At 41.5% G+C, this 22,068-nt stretch overlaps 2 protein-coding genes across 5 annotated transcripts; both read left to right on the top strand.

Moving 5' to 3' along the window:
- The first annotated feature begins 745 nt into the window (after positions 1 to 745).
- syt8 (synaptotagmin VIII) lies at positions 746 to 7,836 on the top strand. Of its 2 annotated transcripts, none has more exons than XM_014169912.3 (9): positions 746 to 938; positions 2,825 to 2,947; positions 3,381 to 3,550; positions 3,790 to 3,876; positions 4,151 to 4,318; positions 4,472 to 4,639; positions 4,798 to 4,915; positions 5,235 to 5,368; positions 5,575 to 7,836. In XM_014169912.3, exons 2-9 carry the CDS (start codon positions 2,839 to 2,841, stop codon positions 5,812 to 5,814), a joined length of 1,194 nt encoding a protein of 397 aa, XP_014025387.1. In that variant the 5' UTR covers positions 746 to 938; positions 2,825 to 2,838; the 3' UTR covers positions 5,815 to 7,836. The 2 variants fall into 2 exon arrangements, with proteins under 2 accessions (XP_014025387.1, XP_082824224.1); XM_082968098.1 differs by having other exon boundaries at positions 785 to 1,444.
- A 5,105-nt stretch (positions 7,837 to 12,941) lies between these two features.
- LOC106584515 (uncharacterized) lies at positions 12,942 to 22,042 on the top strand. 3 transcript variants are annotated; one of them, XM_014169908.3, is made up of 5 exons: positions 12,942 to 13,140; positions 13,815 to 13,912; positions 14,024 to 14,110; positions 14,803 to 14,987; positions 18,215 to 22,042. In XM_014169908.3, exons 2-5 carry the CDS (start codon positions 13,825 to 13,827, stop codon positions 19,118 to 19,120), a joined length of 1,266 nt encoding a protein of 421 aa, XP_014025383.3. In that variant the 5' UTR covers positions 12,942 to 13,140; positions 13,815 to 13,824; the 3' UTR covers positions 19,121 to 22,042. The 3 variants fall into 3 exon arrangements, with proteins under 3 accessions (XP_014025383.3, XP_014025385.3, XP_082824223.1); XM_014169910.3 differs by having other exon boundaries at positions 12,971 to 13,667; XM_082968097.1 differs by having other exon boundaries at positions 12,971 to 13,912.
- Positions 22,043 to 22,068: the final 26 nt, after the last annotated feature.

The following is a 22,068-nucleotide window of genomic DNA, read 5'->3' as shown; positions in this document are numbered from 1 at the left end:
CATATTTGTACTCCAAAATGAATATTAAGAAAAACTACAGCTAAACCTTATTGATAAGAGTCCTAATATTTGATTGGATTTGTTATGGAAACCATATAGCCTCAGCAGAAGCTATGATTATTATTAGCAACTATTTAAATATGTATTTTTATAAATGCATGACAACTTTCAACATGAATATAAGTCAGAGAGCTACATCTATAGAGCACATGTAGATTGAACCTGATTGGAGATAAATTAGATAAATATCAATAGTTATTTGCTCAATTATCAGACGATGGAGGGGTTGACTATTGACTCATGGAGGGACCGATGTTACTTTGTTGTAACTGAACCGGTTTAGTCTAGGCATCTTTCTATGTCAATGCAAATGTTTGTGTTTTTAACCTTGGTTTCATTTCAAGATGGAATATGATACCTTACTGTAGTATTGGTTCATCCCATGTTCATACAACATATCCAGACTACTGTTCTACTGTTCTACTGTTCTCTTCTCTAATCCTGAGCATTGGTTCATCCCATGTTTATACAACATATCCAGACTACTGTTCTACTGTTCTCTTCTCTAATCCTGAGCATTGGTTCATCCCATGTTTATACAACATATCCAGACTACTGTTCTACTGTTCTCTTCTCTAATCCTGAGGTGGAACCAAACATTCCAATGCTGTACGTGTTCCCTGACACGCACACACGCACACACGCACACACACACACACACACACACACACACACACACACACACACACACACAGGGTGGTGTCACTGTGTGTGCATGAGGCGTGATAGTGTGTTGAGGAAATACATTAAAGCTCCCTATCATTTACAAGTTCTAACAAAATGGAGGGAAGGGATGATTGGGATCAAGAAGTAGACTAGACACATCATTGGATTTCACATTTCTGGAAACAAACGTGTCAATTATCATTGGAGAAAAGGTGAGTAAATCAATTTACCAGTGTGATATTTACACATTTAGAAGTAACCCACTCAATCACCATTACAGAAAGATTTTTGTAAACCAGAATACACAGTTTATTGAGCTGTTTAATACTAGTAAAAAGCATCGGTAATATAATTTACTCAAACATTTTATTGTAAATGAAAGTGTGATACTGCAGGACAATATTGAAGGCTACGCCCTAACTAAGATTACCTTTCTTTGCTTAGCAATGAACTATGTGAAATGCATGTATTGGTCTAGCAGAAGAATAGCTATTTATCTTCCACATGAGACCACTTCTTGATCAAACACTTTATACAAAATGTTTATGGGCCAATCCCGCCACTTTCAGGCTTTCCGGGCCAAGTGACTTCCTTCCCCTCATTTGTTATAATCCTGTAACTCCCTTTTGCTGGAGAACTGCATGGGTGAATGATAAAGTAATACAGTCTTCAAGTAGGCTACAGTAATAAGGATACAAACTACGCTGGTACTGAAACAGTGAGTACTATAGTTTTTACATATACGTTTCCCTATATTGTAAGTAGAACCTGATTCTCTCAGAATATAGGTATCTATTAATAAAAAAATGTTTTGACTGTTGGTTGTGTTCATGTGAACAAAGACTCAAGCTCTTGTGATACAAGCTCTTGAGGTACTCTGTTTTTTAATTACCTTTGTTCTAACTCTCAAATACTATGTCTTTGAACTAGCAGCTACTGTATAAAACACCTTGTATTGGGTTTTAGGGACAATGTCCAATGGGTGTGAATTTCTTTGTATTGACTGTTCCTTATTTTTGACACATTCCAATTGGAAAGCACCTGTATGAATGTATTTACGTCATGTAAAGTAAAGAAAAGTAATCCGCCGTGCTGTGGTCATTTAGAAAGTGATGTTATCAGAGTGCAGCACACCCTGCTTTAATTTGCCTGTGTGGAGCTGTCATCACTCAACCATGCAGTTGTTTAACAATGGTGGTGGCTAAGTATCCACTCTCCTCTGTCATTGCAACCAAGTTTTTGCAAGCAGAGGCACAATATTTTGTGTGTAAGAAAGAATGGGTGTTGGCTACAACTTGAGTTTAAACCAGTGGTGTAAAGTACTTAAGTAAAAATACTTTCAAGTACTACTTAAGTTGTTCTTTAGGTATCTGTACTTTACTATAAAAAAATATTGACAAGTTTTACTTTTCCTCCACTACATTCCTGAAGTAAATAATGTACTTTTTACTCCTTACATTTTCTCTGACATCCAAAAGTACTCGTAACATTTTTATGGTCCAATTCACACACTTTTTAAGAGAACATCCCTGGTCATCCCTGCTGCCTCTGATCTGGCGGACTCACTAAACACAAATGCTTAATTTGTAAATTATGTCTGAGTGTTGGAGTGTGCCCCTGGCTATCCGTAAATTTAAAAAAAACAAGAAAATCATTTAATCTGGTTTGATTAATATAAAGAATGTGAAATGATTTATACTTTTAATATACTTAAGTATATTTAAAACCAAATACTTTTAGACTTTTACTCAAGTAGTATTTTGCTAGGTGACTTTCACTTTTACTTGACTAATTTTCTATTAAGGTATCTTTACTTTTACTCAAGTATGACAATTTGGTACTTTTTCCACCACTGGTTTAAATTTCAACATCAAAGCTATGATCTCCAAACAATTATCTGTAAACCTAACAAAAATGGTTTAAGGCAAAGAAAATGATTAGTGCTTTATCTTACCAGAGGAGACTGCTGAGGAGCAACAGTACAGTAACTGTGTTAAAGTAGAAGTTGGTGTCAATAAACACAGTAGCAACCTGAGCTATGAACTAACCAAATTGCTTTTCCTCATTGCCTGTGTTTGCTGTTTGCGCTCGATTCTAGGTCACAGCTACACCATGTTTCCTACAACCATATTAGCTAAGGGCACCGTAACCCCTAACACTACAGCCAGCCACACCACCGCCGCTCCCGGGTTTATAGACCAACTACTGAACAAGATTCCCTGTGAGTAACCCCCTAAATCCCCCCCCCCCCCCCCCCCCTCTGACCCCCCCCCCATGGCAGGGGAGAGCTGCCTGCCTTGGCACCTGTTTCCATGTGTCATATCTAATTCCACTCCCAACACACATTTCTTAGCTCTCCATTTTCACTTATTATACAAGTTTATATCTCCTGAATCTTGCTGGCTGTGCTCTTGCTGCATGCTTCAGATGTGTGTCATAGTGAGACAAGTTGACTACACTGACTCTCTCAAGACTTGGCAGCTAGGGGCTGCTGCACTCACATAAATACAAGGCAAATGTATTTTTGAATAGCTCTCCATTTCTCCTTGTTACAAGTTCATCTCTCCTTAATCCTGCTGGCTGTGCTCTTGCCTCATGCTTCAGATGTGTGTCACAATGAGACAAACGGCTGTCTTTTTTTTTGTCTTACTCAGTGCCACGATGGGCCATTTACACCATCTTTGCTGTCATTGTCTTGATGTTTTTGGTGTGTATTATCTGCATCTGTGCGAAATGCTGCTGCAAGAGCAAGAAAAAGACAAAAAAGAAGCCGGACAATCAAATCAATCTACAAGCGGTGAATGGTTCCTCGACTACATCACTAGTAAGTACTGGGAGTAGTAGTCGTCGTAGCTAGATCTTGGTGGGATAGCGCAGAGCGTCTGCTCCATTCTATCCATTTATTTTTGTTTAGACTGGTCGCCGTTGTGAAGAAGGAGTGAGGTAGAGGTGCAGCTTTAGCTCCTTATGTCTGTTAGGATGGGCCGCTGATTGAAGGATTGGTTGGCTGGCCGATGAATGTGATTGGCTGGTTCAAGCTATGACAGTGTTCTTGATGGGCAGGTCCAACATGGCTCGGATGATGCAGGCTACGGCTCAGCTAAAAACCGGGGAAGACTGCTCTATTCTCTGGAATACAAGGCACAAGAGGTTAGAATTAACTGAATTAGTCTTTTGAACTTGTAACTTGATCAAAATACTGTAGCCACCACAAGCCATACAACCAGAGGTCCCCTTTGATCACAGATTAAACAAGATATTAATTATCACACATATAAAGAGAAATGTCTGCTTTTTCAAAATATCACTGAAGTAGAATTCAGTGTGTATTTCTTTTTCTACCATACAGTGATATAGCGTTTTCCTGGCACCCTTATCTTCCCCTACTATCTTTGACTATCCTGCCATCTCTCATACCCTGCAGTTGACAGTGGGGCTCAAAGAGGCTGCAGCTCTGACAGCCATGGACCGGAGTGGCACCTCTGACCCCTATGTTAAAGTCTACATCACTCCCAACAAGTCAAAGACATTCGAGACTAAGGTCTACAGGAAAACCCTCAACCCTGTGTTCAATGAACACTTCACATTTAAGGTATTTGAGGGGTATTATACACATGTTATTATAGCAGTATTATCAGACAGTATACCAATTTGAGAGGTTTTTAAACTGTTTCACATACTATACACAGTGTGAGTCTGTGTTTCTGCACCACTCTTGACTCGTGCCTGACTATCTTGTGTCCAGATTGACAAGGCTGAGCTCAATGAGTCCACCATAGTCATGAAAGTGTTCGACTTCGATAGATTCTCCAAACACGACATCATCGGAGAACTGAGGCTGCAGCTCGGAATCATCGACTGGAACCATGTGATCGAAGAGTGGGAAGACCTGAGAGAACCCTCCAAGTTTGAGGTCAGGAGATTTACTTGATTTCTGGAACCAAATAGTGCAGGTCAAAAGTTTTTTTTCAAACAGCATTTGAATATCACAAAGTTCTCAAATCTAGCCATAGGCCTACTTTGCCTTGACATCTATAGGCCCACATACTGAATTTCCACATGTGATTACAGGATGAAATTCTGGGGGAGATCTGCTTCTCATTGCGCTACGTCCCCACCACTAACAAGCTGACTGTTGTCATCCTGGAAGCCAAGAACTTAAAGAGTATGGACAAAGGGGGCTCATCAGGTAGGTGCCTGGCTCTCTGAGAGGAAGACTGAGCGGTTGTTTTGCTGAAGAGGCTAGTTATGATTAGCCTGGAATCCAGACCTGTTTTGTGCTGACATTCCACTCCTTGTTCTCAGTCAGTGTCATGCGACAAACATGTAACATGGAGAAACAAAGAGTCGAATGTTACCACAAAACAGGTCTGGATTCCAGCCTATTAATTAAACAAATAATATTCCGTTATTATTGAGGCCAGTTTCGATTATCACAAATAATACTGCATTATTTGTGAGGCAGTGGACGCTCAAACTACTCTTTACTGTATTCATGTACACTGTAGATCCCTATGTAAAAGTGCAGCTAGCTCTGGACAAGAAGAAGTGGAAGAGAAAGAAGACGTCTGTTAAAAAGTCCACACTGAATCCCTACTTCAACGAATCCTTTACGTTTGATGTGTCGTTTGAACAAATTCAAGTAAGTATGATCTTTTCTCAGAATGTGGCTAAGATGAGGCCAGTTACAAGCTCAACAGCCTGCATGCTATGGAGGTCCAGAAAAGAGGCCATCTCTTTACATTATAATGTTATTTTGTTGGCAAATTATTTAAACAAAAATATTATGGGACATTCTCTTTAGAAGCACAGTTTGCAGTGACTGTTCTCTGCTGTTGCTCCCTCCAGAGGGTTCACCTGATGATTTCCGTGTGGGACCATGACAAGTTGACCAGGAACGACGCCATAGGGAAGATTTTCCTGGGTTGTGATGCTGCAGGGAACCAGCTGAGGCACTGGGCAGACATGCTGTCCAATCCCCGTAGGCCTGTGGCTCAGTGGCACAACCTGCTTTCCAACGAACAAGTGGACTCCACCCTCGACCTCAAACACACAGTTAGGATCCCCTTCATCAATAAGAACTTTTGAGAAATCTTAGACTCGCTTGCCAGACTCATGGCACTCAAGTGGCTGTGGGAAGAGGTTAGAGGAAATCCTCCTCCATGGCCCGACATAACCAGATTCCTCCTTCTACTTCACTAAGCTAATAGCAGCTTGGAGGCCCTAGCACTTTTAAACGCTGCAAAATACAGTGCCTTCAGAAAGTATTCACATCCCTTGACTTTTCAACATTTTGTTGTGTTACAGCCTGAATTTAAAATTGATTATATTGAGATTTTTATGTCACTGTCCTACACACGATACCCTATAATTTCAAAGTGGAATTATGTTTTTAGAAATATTTACAAAAAATATTTTTATGAAAAGCTGAAATGTTTTGAGTCAATAAGTATTGAACCCCTTTGCTATGACATGCCTAAATAAGTTCAGGAGTAAAAATGTGCTTAAGAAGTCACATAATAAGTTGCATGAACTCTGTGTGCAATTATAGTGTTTAACATGATTTGTGAATGACTACCTCATCTCTATAGCCCACACATACAATTATCTGTAAGGTCCCTCAGTCGATTTGTGAATTTCAAACACAGATTTAACCACAAAGACCAGGGAGGTTTTCCAATGCTTCTCAAAGAAGGGCACCTATTTGTAGATGAGTAAAACCTTTTTTTTTTTAAGCAGACATTGAATATCCTTTTGAGCATGGTGAAATTACACTTTGGATGGTGTATTAATACACCCAGTCACTTCAAAGATACAGGCGTCCTTCCTAACTAAGGAAGAAAAACACTCTGGGATTTCACCATGAGGACAATGGTGATTTTAAAACAGTTACAGAGTTCAATGGCTGTGATAGGAGAAAACTGAGGATGGATCAACAACATTGTAGTTACTCCCCAATACTAACCTAAATGACAGAGTGAAAAGAAGCAAACCTGTACAAAATAAGGCAATAAGGCACTAAAGTAAAACTGCAAAAAATGTGGCAAAGAAATGAACTTAATGTCCTGAATACAAAGTGTTACATTTTAGGGCAAATCCAACATAACACATCACTGAGTACCACTCTTCATATTTTCAAGCATGGTGTTGGCTCTATCATGTTATGGGTATGCTTGTCATCGGCAAGGACTAGGGAGTTTTTTGGGGGATTAAAAAGAAATGGAATAGAGCTAAGCACAGGCAAAAGCCTAGGCGAAAACCTGGTTCAGTCTGCTTTCCAACAGACACTGGGAGACAAATTCACCTTTCAGCAGGACAATAACCTAAAACACAGTTGCTTACCAAGCCAACATTGAATGTTCCTGAGTGGTCTAGTTACAGTTTTGACTTAAATCAGGCTTGAAAATCTAAGTAATGGCTGTCTAGCAATGATCAACAACAAACTTGACAAAGCTTGAAGAATTTTAAAAAGAATAATGTGCAAATATCGTAAAATCCAGGTGTGAAAAGCTCTTAGAGATTTTCCCAGAAAGACTCACATTTGTAATCTCAGCCAAATGTGATTATAACATGTATTGACTCAGGGGTGTGAATACTTATGTAAATGGTGTGAATACTTATGTAAATCATTTTCAATAAATTTTCTAAAAACATGTTTTCACTTTGTTATTTTAAGGTTTTTGTGTAGATGGTTGCGAAAAAATCTATTTAATCCATTTTGAATTTAGGCTGTAACAGAACAAACTGTGGAATAAGTCAAGGGGTATGAGTACTTTCTGAAGGCACTGTTTATGCTGCCATTTTTATAGACATTTCATAATAAACACATGATAATTTAGGAATAATACAATTATAGAAGCTCAACTATTTTCTATGTAGTTCATTGTTTATTGGTTTTATCCTCAGGTTGAATAGCCTTATAGGCAAACTTGAACGCTGCACATATGACTGGCATGTTCATAAAAACGTCATTACAATTTGTCTCAGTTGAAGAACAATTGTCATAGTGTCTACCTCAAGTTATTCAACAAACAATGCCCCATATGGAAATATTATAAAACTCTTACTTGATGGAAATATGCAATAAATCCATGTATGGCTTCTAATTTCCCCAAAGCATCTGATTGAATGTGTCTGATTGAATCTCAGATGATAATATCATGTGTCCTACCTTGGGTCAATTAACCTGAGTTCAGCAGCCTCCTCTCTCCCAATTGACACAGGGTTGGTACAGTGGGAAATCAGGGAGCCACAGCAGTGTCAGCCTATAATACTTTTAGATTAACATGGATCCCTATGGGAGGGATAAAAACAGAAGCAGGGCTTGGAGTCTGAGCCAGCGTAGTCAGCACCTACTGTACACATGCTCATTACAGCTACCTAATGAGGAGCTATGTTTTGGACAGAGCACTGGAAGCACTGAGGCCACTACAAGAGGGGATGTTGCTTACTGCTCTCACAGGTGGTCAGGTGTAACATATTGAATGGTATGAAATAAGTAAAGGAGTTTTTTTCATAGCTTGAGTGCATGTTGTCAAACATAGCCTTAATACAATAGTATTGCAACACATGTAGCAATATTGCAACAAATATGGAAGTTTGAGTATAACTTGGAAAGGCTTAGACTTTAAATCATGATACTGTGATTGAACTGGGTTCTAACCATGCTAGGTCAGTTACCATAGAGTGAAATTCAAAGAAGGGGTTATGCCTATAAGAGGAAATTAGAAGGATTCAAAGAAAATGTCTTCAATCTCCAATAAAGAATTTCAACAATTATGGTTGTATTGGAAATTAAATAGACCTTCTCTCATTTCCATTTATAATGTTTCAATGGAAATCAAATAGATTTTCTCAGAACCCTCTTCATTATTCCGGTGAATTGTTACTTCCTGGAAAGAGATGAATGGATGACCAGTGTGTGTGAGAGCAGAACTGCACATGTTACCAGAACATAAGGATCTGAGTGATGATCCAGCAGCAGTGCCAAACCAAAGGTCATGGCTGTGTTTTCCGCCCACTCTGTCCTGTGACACAGGCTCTCCCGCTGGGTGACCTGGCCTGTGGTGAACCTCCCAACGCTGGGCACAGTAACATCAAAGAGCCCCTGGGAACCTTGGAACATGCCTGTTCTGATCCTGACTACAGGCCTGATCAATAAACCATGGATAGCATACTCCCTGGTAGAGTTAATATGCCCACTCCCTGGTAGAGTTAATAAGCCCACTCCCTGGTAGAGTTAGTAAGCTCACTCCCTGGTAGAATTAGTAAGCCCACTCCCTGGTAGAGTTAGTAAGCCCACTCCCTGGTAGAGTTAGTAAGCTCACTCCCTGGTAGAGTTAATAAGCCCACTCCCTGGTAGAGTAGTAAACTCACTCCCTGGTAGAATTAGTAAGCCCACTCCCTGGTAGAGTTAGTAAGCTCACTCCCTGGTAGAGTTAATATGCCCACTCCCTGGTAGAGTTAATAAGCCCACTCCCTGGTAGAGTTAGTAAGTTCACTCCCTGGTAGAGTTAATAAGCCCACTCCCTGGTAGAGTTAATAAGCCCACTCCCTGGTAGAGTTAGTAAGCTCACTCCCTGGTAGAATTAGTAAGCTCGCTCCCTGGTAGAATTAGTAAGCCCACTCCCTGGTAGAGTTAATAAGCCCACTCCCTGGTAGAGTTAGTAAGCTCACTCCCTGGTAGAGTTAGTAAGCCCACTCCCTGGTAGAGTTAGTAAGCTCACTCCCTGGTAGAATTAGTAAGCCCACTCCCTGGTAGAGTTAATAAGCCCACTCCCTGGTAGAATTAGTAAGCCCACTCCCTGGTAGAGTTAGTAAGCCCACTCCCTGGTAGAGTTAGTAAGCCCACTCCCTGGTAGAGTTAATATGCCCACTCCCTGGTAGAGTTAGTAAGCCCACTCCCTGGTAGAGTTAATAAGCCCACTCCCTGGTAGAGTTAGTAAGCCCACTCCCTGGTAGAGTTAGTAAGCTCACTCCCTGGTAGAATTAGTAAGCCCACTCCCTGGTAGAGTTAGTAAGCCCACTCCCTGGTAGAGTTAGTAAGCCCACTCCCTGGTAGAGTTAGTAAGCCCACTCCCTGGTAGAGTTAGTAAGCCCACTCCCTGGTAGAGTAAGTAAGCCCACTCCCTGGTAGAGTTAGTAAGCCCACTCCCTGGTAGAGTTAGTAAGCCCACTCCCTGGTAGAGTTAGTAAGTTCACTCCCTGGTAGAGTTAGTAAGCCCACTCCCTGGTAGAGTAGTAAGCTCACTCCCTGGTAGAGTTAGTAAGCCCACTCCCTGGTAGAGTAAGTAAGCCCACTCCCTGTTAGAGTTAGTAAGCCCACTCCCTGGTAGAGTTAGTAAGCCCACTCCCTGGTAGAGTAGTTAGCTCACTCCCTGGTAGAGTTAGTAAGCCCACTCCCTGGTAGAGTTAGTAAGTTCACTCCCTGGTAGAGTAGTAAGCTCACTCCCTGGTAGTTAGTAAGCTCACTCCCTGGTAGAGTTAGTAAGCCCACTCCCTGGTAGAGTAAGTAAGCCCACTCCCTGGTAGAGTTAGTAAGTTCACTCCCTGGTAGAGTAGTAAGCTCACTCCCTGGTAGAGTTAGTAAGCCCACTCCCTGGTAGAGTAAGTAAGCCCACTCCCTGTTAGAGTTAGTAAGCCCACTCCCTGGTAGAGTTAGTAAGCCCACTCCCTGGTAGAGTTAATAAGCCCACTCCATGTGTCACGTCCTGGCCAGTATAAGGGTTAATTGGTATTGTAGTTTGGTCAGGACGTGGCAGAGGGTATTTGTTTTATGTGGTTCAGGGTGGTGTTTTTGTAGTAAGGGCATTTGATTTAGTATTCCGGGGTTTTTGGGCACTGTTTGAAATTCACGTATTTCTATGTTGATCTAGTTAGTTGTATGTCTATGTTTGGTTAATTGGGGTGGACTTCCAATTGAAGGCAGCTGTGTGGTGTTGCCTTTGATTGGAAGTCCTATATTAGTTGGGTGTGTTTGTCTGTTTAATTGTGGGAGATTGTTCTGAGTTTAGCCTTGTCAGACTGTGTGTTGATCGTTCGGTCTCTTTTGTTATTTTGGTGTTCATTTTGGAGTTAATAAACCTCAAGATGAGCTTACATATACCTGCTGCGTTTTGGTCCTCCTTAACCAAAGACAACCGTGACACCATGGTACCAGACACATCACATGACACCAAGAGTCATTTAGCATGAGGCAAATGGGCAGAAAACAAGCAGATGATCTGTCAACGGGGCTCCATCTAATTCATAATGTGGTTGTTAGTTCTCTCTAAGCATATTGTTTGAAGTGCTTCTGGAGTCATTGTTTGCGTAAAGACCCAAACGTCACAAGCAGGTGTTGAATAATAGGCACAGAGGAGAGAGAAAGGCCTCGGAGAGGCAGGTGTCTTGGCAACAGGCAGGGCCTTCCCTTGCCATCTCGCGGAGTTCTTATCGACGCATATCTTGCACCTGAAAATTAAGATCTGAGAAGCTTGAGGGGTTCTTTGAAATGTAAATGACGCCCACCCACCTACACACCTACTCCCCCACCTACACACCTACCCCCCACCTACTCACCTACCCACCCACTCTCTGGACGTTGTGTGTTTGTATATCCATGCATTCGTAAGTGTCCAACACTATACCAACACTTCATTCACACCGACACCACAAATGCCCTGGACATTTCACAATGGCACCTCAGTCATGATGTTTGTCAGTAAATGTGCAGTATGACACACTGCTGGACTGACTCCTCTGTCATCATGACTATGAGATATTCACCTTAAATTATAAACCTTTTGATGTTACCTATTGCGTGATGCATATTAAATAGAAAGAGGCTTGTGCAGCTTACAATGCTGATATAGAAATTGCTATAGTAAGGTTTTCAAGGACACAGTTACAACATCTGGCCTGCTATCTCCCTATACACCACCCTATCTAGTGAGTTCCATATGTCCTCCATAGTCAGATGGGCTATGTCATTGAGATTCAACTATTTTATCTCTATGGGCCTATGTCATAAAGATACAACTATTCTATCACTATGGGCCTATGTCATAGAGATAAAACTATTCTATCACTATGGGCCTATGTCATGGAGATAAAACTATTCTATCACTATGGGCCTATGTCATGGAGATAAAACTATTCTATCACTATGGGCCTATGTCATGGAGATAAAACTATTCTATCACTATGGCCCTATGTCATAGAGATAAAACTATTCTATCCCTATGGGCCTATGTCATAGAGATAAAACTATTATATCCCTATGGGCCTATGTCATAGAGATAAAACTATTCTATCCCTATGGGCCTATGTCATAGAGATAAAACTATTCTCTCTCTATGGACTATGTGCTCAGCTGCTCTGTATGCAGCAGGGTGACATCATGTGACTAGCGTTTCCAGGATACCTGGAGTGCGGCTAAGCTGCCCAATTAAAGCTCGCCTTGAAAACCATTGCCTCATACAGTTTAAGTGATTGCTCTCAATGAGGGTTTGCTTCATGCAGATTGCAACCAGGGCATGATAAGAAGGATTATTTATCAATTGAGAGACGACGAGAGAAAATCCAATAAAATCATAGGCTATCACTACACAAGGTGAGTGTTTAAACCTTTTTGAATGTGAATTAGGCATAGGCAGCTTAGTATCCCAGATTGTTCCTTAATCATTTGTAGGCTAACAATGTGGGATAGATAATATTATGTTATATGGTAATTTAATCTAATGATATAACCATTTGATTATTGAAGAATATAATAATTCTATGAGCCTACTCGATCATTACACAACATTTAAGGTTGTTTTCTACATTTTTTTTGTTATCTGAATTCTTAAAAAAAAAAAAACTGTCATGGACTGTCAGTCCCTTGAATCGATTGCCCAGACGAATTTGAGAGTAGCATTTCTCCAGCCCATTTATACCAAACCAATGGGACTGGATCACTATCAGACCAAGATGTCAAGATTTATATTTTAATATTCCATAAAATCAATTGATGACATTTGATACGTCTAATGCAGGCAATATTTGTTCAATTTTGTTATTTGTATATTCAATACAATTTTTCCTTGACAGAGTTGTCAACACAGGGGCCACAACGGACCACATTTACCGGGGGTGTATTTATTACGGAAACCGTTTACCGTTTAACAACCAAACGGAAGCAACAGAGAAAATTGAACGAAATGGGGCGGGACCTACCTGATTTTGTCCAATAGGAACTCTCGATTGCTTTTTCCTCTTGGAATGGACGGTTTTTGCAACAACAAAAAATAACAGACGAAACGTTTTGCAACAGAATCGGCGTAATGATTACACCTCAGTAGAATTCCTAGTCTCGTCATTGAGGTGATTTGTCCACGTGAGCTTCCGTACTGTTCATTCAGCTGAGAGCTGCAAAGAGCGAGTGGATGGGGGGTTTGTGCTAACTGGAATTTCTATCAATTTCATTCTTGTTGTATGGACATCTATGCAATAGTGTACTGTTTGTCTACATTATTTCGAATGCGCATTTGTGTGTGTGTCTCTTGCTGATTGGCGAGCATTCATTAAACAGCGACACTGCACCAACCTGTTCTAGCTAGCTAAATTTGCTAACAGTAGCTAGCTAACGTTAGCAAGCTGTGTGCATACGGCATACCATAGCAGGCAGCAATGTTATAATGCAATACATTAATTTAGAAGAAATATGCTATGCTAAAAATGATTTGATTAGGCTCGGTTAGTCAATGCACGGCTTGGCACACGTCCCCAGGAATCCTACCGCTAGCTGATTAACTGGCTGGTAAAAACAGCAGCGAGCCGACGGCCACCACCACAACATGAGTCAGATTAACGTTAGATGTCGCGCTCTTTGAATACTCTCTCTGCTACTGATGATGATGCTGCTCATCTTTCATTTCAGTTTTACGGCGGCGGAGGGAGATTCTCTACTATGACAATTGGTATATTTAGTTACCTAGGCAGTGTTGATTGATAGTTACAGATTGTCAGCAGCCATTATCAACACTGATATCGGATGGCTTTGGAAAATGTTGAAACCAATGTTGATCATCAGAATCCTCAATTAATCTGTTTGTCTTGCTCATCAGGAGGCAGAAAATGGAAACCGTGGAAAAATGGAACAAATGCCTAATATCACCTAAGTTGTTGGATAGAAAAGTATTTCCCAAACATAATGGCAAGACAGGTACTTGTTCTTCATGGGTACACATAAAACAATGTTGCTTAAGTCATTGTGTATGAATGAATGGTAAATGAAAATACAGAACTGAAAATATCAATGTTCTTTCATTCACAGGCATGATTGTGAAGCATCTTCACAACACATTCAGACTTCAACATAGTTTGCAGATACAGTCCATCAGTCGCTCAGAATGTGCCACTGGTAAGAAAATATTTGTCCTAAAACCCAGTGTCCTTTTTTTATCCTGGTAATATTTAAATATTTTTGGAGCGCTGCATCCTAAATGTTGGGGTTGGGTTTTTGATTAGAATCTGTTTTAACACTGCATTAGCTACAGCATATACAGAGGGTTCATTCTTATCATAACTAATCACATTGTAACACAGTTAAATATTCACAATGCCTTTGTCAATCAGGGATATCTCAATGTTAATGTTTAGCCCCTCAGCAAGCAACAATTGGTCTAATATAAAAGGCTCCATTGTCTAGTACAGGGTTTCCCAAACTCTATCCTGGCCCCTTCCCCGGGTAAACATTTTGGTTTTTGCCCGAGCACTACACAGCTGCTTAAAATAATCAAAGCTTGATGATGAGTTGGTTATTTGAATCAGCTGTGTAGTGCTAGGGCAAAAACCAAAATGTTTACCTGGAGAGGGGAAACCCTGTACGAGTTTGGGAAACCCTGTACTAGTAGAACAGAACTGGCAACATTCACAGAGTGGTTGAGCTATTTATAAAACCACAGATGTGGCACTGTGACTATCCTTTTGCTTGTATGAGGCACTATGCTGTTGAGGCCTTTCTCGTAGTTTAAGAAACATTAGAACTGCAAAGTTACAGAACTTGGCAAGGCCTAATCACTGGATGTTTTCCTACTTGTATATGTGATTCAGGCTCCTGTCCAAATTTGATGATGAGTAGGAATGAGCACCACGAGCCTCGGCCTGTCCCTGTTGCCCTCACCCCCCAGCTTGTCCCAAGGGCCCATCGGCCCCTCTGCCTCTCCGTCTCCTCAGATAGCAATGGCCGCTTCAAAGCTCTGGAGACCCAAGAGTGGAAAAACAATCTCAAAGCCCAGGTATGTCTGTCTACTAGGCCTATACTGATGGGTTTCCCCATCAGTGAGTACTGTTAGCTATGTGGGTGGCTGTAGTACTTGCATTTTAACCAGGGATTGGAACTGAAATTATTTGCCCAGAGCCACAATTTCTTTCTTTCCGTTCCACTGTTCCAACCAGCAAAATACAGTTCTGAACTGGTTCGAACACCAAAAAAGAAACTGTTTATCATTCCTTTTTGTTCCCTTTTAAACCTCTGAAATCAAATTACTTCACCAATGAAAGAGCAGCTTGCTATGGAGCTGGCAAGCTATGTACATGCATTGGACAGACAAATGTAGCGAAGGGTGTGACATGTGACTGACATTGGAATGTCTTTGAACTTCATAGAGTTGGCTTAACTAACGTTGGACCAGAGCTAGCCCTTGATTATGAGTTTTTTGAGAGCTAGACCAGAGCAAGCTAAAAAGCTAGCTATAGTGCATTCGGGAAAGTATTCAGACCCCTTGACTTTTTCCACATTTTGTTACGTTACAGCCTTATTCTAAAAATAAGTAAACATTTTTCCCCCCCTTTATCAATCTACACACAATACACCATAATGACAAAGCAAAATCTGAGGTCCTGAGCACTCTGGGGCAGGTTTTCATCAAGGATCTCTCTGTACTTTGCTCTGTTCATCTTTCCCTCGATCATGACTAGTCTCCCAGTTCCTGCCACTGAAAAACACCCCCACAGCATGATGCTGCCACCACCATGCTTCACTGTAGGGAGAGTGCAAAGTTTCCTCCAGACGTGAAGCTTGGCATTCAGGCCAAAGAGTTCCATCTGGGACCAGAGCATCTTGAGTCATTTCGTTGCCTTTTGACAAACTCCAAGCGGACTGTCCTGCCTTTTACTGAGGAGTGGCTTCTGTCTGGCGACTATACGATAAAGGCCTGATTGGTGGAGTGCTGCAGAGATGAGAGAACCTTCCAGAAGGACAACCATCTCCACAGAGGAACTCTAGAGCTCTGTTAGTGACCATCGGGTTGTTGGTCACCTCCCTGACCAAGGCCCTTCTCCCCCGATTGCACAGTTTGGCGGCCAGCTCTAAGAAGAGTCTTGGTGGTTCCAAACTTCTTCCATTTAAGAATGATGGAGGCCACTGTGTTCTTGGGGACATTTTTTGGTACCCTTCCCCAGATCTGTGCCTCGACACAATCCTGTCTCGGAGCTCTACGGACAATTCCTTCAACCTCATGGCTTGGTTTTTGCTCTGACATGCACTGTCAACTGATGGACCTTATATTCACAGGTGTGCCTTTCCAAATTGTATCAAATCAATTGAATTTACCACAGGTGGACTCCAAGTTGTAGAAACACCTCAAGGATGATCAGTAGAAACAGGATGGACCTGAGCTCAATTTTGAGTGTCATAGCAAAGGGTCTTACAATTTTTAAATAAGTTATTTCTGTTTTTTATTTGTAATACATTTACAATCATTTCCACAAACCTGTTTCGCTTTGTATTTATGGGGTATTGTGTGTAGATTGATGAGGAAAAACTATTATTTAATACATTTTAGAGTAAAGCTGTAATGTAACAAGATGGAAAAAGTCAAGGGGTCTGAATACTTCCCGAATGCACTGTAGCTAACAAGCTTCTGTGTGCAGAGCGGCACCAGAATTAAAATAAAAACACGTCTTACCTTTTTGTAGCTAATAAATCCAATGTGAAACATGAAATCTATATTGTCCTTAACTAGCGTTAAGAAAGGTAATCCATTGTTCTCTAATTACACTAAACAAAAATATAAATCCAACATGAAAAGTGTTGGTCCCATGTTTCATGGGCTGAAATAAAAGGTCCCAGAAATGTTCCATACACACAGCGCTTATTTCTATCAAATTTTGTGCACAAATTTGTTTACATCCATGTTAGTGAGCATTTCTCCTTTGCCAAGGTAGTCCATCCACCTGACAGGTGTGGCATATCAAGAAGCGGATTAAACAGCACGATCATTACACAGGTGCACCTTGTGCTGGGGACATTAAAAGACCACTCTAAAATGTGCTGTTTTGTCACACAACACAATGCCTCAGATGTCTCAAGTTTTAAGGGAGTGTGTAATTGGCATGCTGACTGCAGGAAGGTCCACCAGAGCTGTTGCCAGAGAATAAAATGTTCATTTCTCTACCATAATGTCGTTTTAGAGAATTTGTCAGTACGTCCAACCGGCCTCACAACCCACGTGTAACCATGCCAGCCGTGGACCGCCACATCAGGCTTCTTCACCTGCAGGATCATCTGAAACCAGCCATCCGGGCAGCTGATGAAACTGTGGGTTTGCACAACCAAATAATTTCTGCACAAACGGTCTGAAACCGTCTTAGGGAAACTCATCTGTGTGCTCGCTGTCCTCACCAAGTTCTTGACAAGACTGCAGTTGGGCGTCATAACCGAATTCAGTGGGCAAATGCTCACCCTCAATGGCCACTGGCACACTAAAGAAGTGTGCTCTTCACAGATAAATTCCGGTTTCAACTGTACTGGGAAGATGGCAGACAGCGTCTATATAGCATCGTGTTGGCGAGCGGTTTGCTGATGACAACGTTGTGAACAGAGTGCCCCATGGTGGCAGAGTGCCTGTATTCCAGTCATGTGAAATCCTTAGATTAGGGCCTAATGAATTTATTTAAATTGACTGATTTCCTTATGTACTGTAACTCAGTAAAATCTTTGAAATTGTTGCGTTTTATGTTATTGTTCAGTGTAAAATCTCTCCCTAATTTCTGAATGATGCCTGTAACGTCAGTAGCAACAGTAAGTAGCCTGCTCGGGGGGGAGGGGCAGGTAGCCAACACACACACACACTGACAAAGATTTCCTGCTGGCAGGCAGACACTGGAATTAGTTTCTGAGTTGACAGTGAGGGCTCTGCATAGGTGCTTTATTGTTTTTTTTTGTGGGACTGGGAAAAAATGTCCGGAATGTAAAATAACGTTAACCGGTTGCCATGCTTTTTAAAATAATGGCTCTGTTCCAGAACAGTTTAGATCACATTCGTTGTCGGTTCTGGTTCTGTTCCTCCCCCCAAAAAAATACCTTTTCGGTTCCAGCCCCTGATTGTTACTAGTATTTGAATGTATTGCTGGCATCCCAAAATGAATTTCTTAGAAAAAATCGGTGTCCTATCTTTTGGTATGGTGCCCTACTTCAGTATGCTTTGTGTGTGTGTTTGATGTCGTTTGTGTCTCCCTGCAGATGGAGCAGGCCCACAGTGCAGGAGCAGCCAGCAGCACAGGCTCCCTGGAGAGGGCCTCGTTGTTTTGTGCCTCTGGTTCCACCACGGCCTCCAGCTCTGGCCTATCCAGCCCCGTGGAGAACCTCACCAAGAGCAAGTCCTCCAGCCGCTTCTCCCTATTTTCCCCTCCCTGGAACAGCAGCTCAGAGTCCGACTCCAACCCCCCCTCCCGCTCCGGCTCCAAGAAGCTGCGTAACTACAGCATGAGGGCTGCCACAGGTCCGGCCGGGGTGGGGGCAGTGGGTAGGGCGGGTCCACCAGACACCCCAGACACACCCAAACTGAACGTCCCGGAACACTTCCAGTACTCTGAGCCCGTCATCTCCAAGGTGACGGACTACATCTTCGTGGGCAACCTGAACGCAGCGTACAACGGGCGCACGCTGTGTCGCAACAACATTGACAGCATCATCGACATGAGCAGCATGCCGGGGGACCCCGGCCCAAGCCTCAGCCTTATCCCTTGCACCTGCTCCCGAGGCGCCCGCCACAGCTGGTCCCGCCTCAAGGTGGACATCTGCGATGTCCCAGACGCGCTGGGCGAGGGAAGCCCCGCCCTGAAGCAGCACTGCTTCGAGGACATCAACGAGTGCATCGAGGCTTCCACGGAAAAAAGGAAACGAGTGCTGGTCCACTGCCGTGACGGGTACTCCCTGGCTCCGACCTGTATCATCCAGTACCTCATGGTGAAGCAGAATATGCGGCTGATCTCGGCCTACGAGCTGCTGAGGGCCAAGTACCCTGTTAACATCAGGGAGTGTCACCAGAATGTCCTGGTGAGCCTGGAGAGAGCTCTGCGGCCTGGAGGCAACGTGGACCCAGAGTGCTTCAAGCAGGCCATCTCAAGGAAAGTGGCCTGGACCTGACCTGGCTCCTCCCCCTCCACTCCACTCTCCCTGTAGTTTGGCCCTCTTTATTTTTCTAATCTAACCGTGGCATTCAATGGATATTTTTCTATGGACAATTTTTGAAAGGCAGCTTTACTTTCTGTCATAGTCAACTGGATATGGAGATGTTGCCACTAACAGTGAGCTTCAAACATATTTGGACTGACATTTGTTGTTGTTTTGGCTCTGTACTCCAGCACTTTGGAGGTTAAAGTGCAGACTGTCAGCTTTAATTTTAGGGTATTTTCATCCATATCTGGTGAACCATTGTAGAAGTGTTTAGAAGCATATTTTATTTACAATAAAAGTGACTCCAAAATGACACTATATGTTATTTACCATTAATTTCTATTGGGCACAAAATTATCTGAAACACCACCAGAACAAACAGCAAATGCCTTCAACAAGTTTGTAGTCTCACAAGCTTGATGTAATCTTTGCGTGCTAGGAATATGGGACCAAATACTAAACTTTTGACCAGTTTAATACAAATATAAGTGAATTTGTCCCAATACTTTTGGTATGTGCAAAAAGTGCTGTACTTTCTTAACAGTTCACCAGATATGGATGAAAATACCCAAAAATTAAAGCTGACAGTCAGCACTTTAACCTCAGTCATTGTATCATTTCAAATCCAAAGTGCTGGAGTACAGAGCCAAAACAACATGTCAGTCCCAATACTTTTGAAGCTCACTGTACTTGCGACGCATCAAAATGCTTGTGAAAATGTAAATGCAAGTTGATGTATTTGTCCTCTTCTGAGCCCGTGAATTTGACTTTGATGTTTCTCCATAAGCGATTAGATGTTTTACTCTTTACATCTGCTAGATATGGAAAATGTTTCATTCTAGACTGTGACTTCAGGCTGAATAAGCCCTTTGCCACGCTGGTTTTATTGTGGCTGTGTTTTTATTTCAGGGGAATTTGAATGGGAGTTCTCAGGAGAACTAATGATGATGTCATTCCAATATAGCTGCAAACACTGCTGATCTAATCTGAAAGCTCTGTGTGAATAATGGAGGACGTCACTGCTCTCTTGGATCTACATCGGCCAATCACAGGAGCAGATCATTACTGTACTATATCAGCGACATGCAGGGGACTTTGCACATGGTTGCCGATTTGTTGTTGTAAATCCCTCCCTCACACCTCAATTGGTCTGTGACCCTCCTGCCACAGACAGACATGACAATGTGGTATCCTCCTCAGACATTTTCCATTATGGTTCAGAAGACCAGGTGGAAGACAATGAATTATCATAGATCGTCCTCTATGAGGAAAACTAACTTACATGACGTTCCCTATCACTTTAACTCACCGTTGTAAACATTTGCTGTGGTACTTCTTGGAAACTGTGGCTTTGTAATTTCAGCTGTTGTGTATGCAATGAAAATGGATGGTCAGTATCTATCTCTCTGGAATGTCAGTATTAGTATATTATAAATCAGACTGAATGGTGATTCAATGTTGTACTGCGAGAAATTCTATTGCACTACCTAAAAAGGTTCTCCAGAAATGCACAGTTTGATGGATATTAGTAAGCTGACATGAATTTAAACACAACTTTTTTATTATCATTGTTCTGTGGTATGGAAATGTCTTTGTAAAATTATTGTTTTGAAGACTTTGTGCTCTAGTGTTCGATTCAGTTAATTTGGTCCCAATATTATTCCCTTAAAGGGACAGTTTGTTCAAAAGTAATATTTCCATTATTTTACTTATCTTGGAAGTAGTCATAGACCAGTAGTGACTACGTCTAGGATTAGGGTTTCATTACTTTGCTTCAGCCACAACAGGCTAAATGTTAGCATTCTCTACCTCAACACAAGGGTTGAATGTTGCCCACTTTAGAACTGTCTGAATTGCAAAATCAACTCAAATTAACATAACATTGGAAAGCAAAACTTTCTCTCCAGGGAGTTGTGTAGAGGCTCATATGATTTAGAAAATAGTTACATTTCTGTAAAAAAAAAAAAAGAAATGTCTTGCTACAGTAATTTATCATATTCATAAAATGCCACTGATCCAATGTTATTGTAGTATGGTTATGATCATAAACCACTATTCTTTTATCTGACAGATTTAATATTAGAGTTGCTTATTTTTGTCAGCAGTGGTTGTAGTACATTTTTGTTGTTCTGTGACCAGTATGGGTGGAATGGAAGCTTCACTATATGAGTATGGTGCCTTTGCTTGAATTTGTCTTGTGCGACTGTACAGTGACACTTGCACACTTTGTATGCAGTTGTTGAGCGTTGATAAACATTTTTCTACTTTAAAATGTTGCCTATTGATGCTCTCAATGTTTTTAATTGGAATACATGAGGTAAGGATTTTATGAAAGAATACAGTTATGTGAATTGGTTATTGCTGTAACATGTTTTGGTGGTCAGTGGGTGCACAGTCTTATGTACTATGCGAAATGTGGATGTGATCAGGGTTACAGAATGACCCTAACTTTCCCAAAATTCCCAGGTGTTCCAGAAATCCTGGTCGGAGGATTCAGGATTGTCTGTGTATTTCCACCTGATTCCTGGAATCTACCAACTGGGATTTCTGGAAAACCTGGGAATTTTGCAACCCTAGATGTGATGATTCAACATTTTGTGCAATACTGCACGCCATACAATTTAGGCCATAGACGGATGTTTTAACATTTTCAAGGTGAATATACTATATTTAAAAATAAACGGTTATATAAGGTTTATTTGACCCTTGTGATGGTGTCTTTGGATCGTCTCTCAACTTTGGTTTGGTTTTACAACTTGTTCTCAGGTGAACTGTATAATGGCCCAGAATGTTCTGACTGAACTGTATATGAAACCAGAATATGTGAAGCAATGCATTTCCTGTGTCGAGTTTTTGGTAGGTGTACATATTAAAAAAAGACGTTACATCATTGCCATATGTATATTGTTTGACCGGAT

Source organism: Salmo salar, chromosome 23 (genome assembly GCF_965601325.2).
Source record: "Salmo salar chromosome 23, fSalSal1, whole genome shotgun sequence".
NCBI classification, from domain to species: domain Eukaryota; kingdom Metazoa; phylum Chordata; class Actinopteri; order Salmoniformes; family Salmonidae; genus Salmo; species Salmo salar.
The sequence above is the reverse complement of the archived record's forward strand: the minus strand, read 5'-3'. Positions and strand labels throughout refer to the sequence as shown.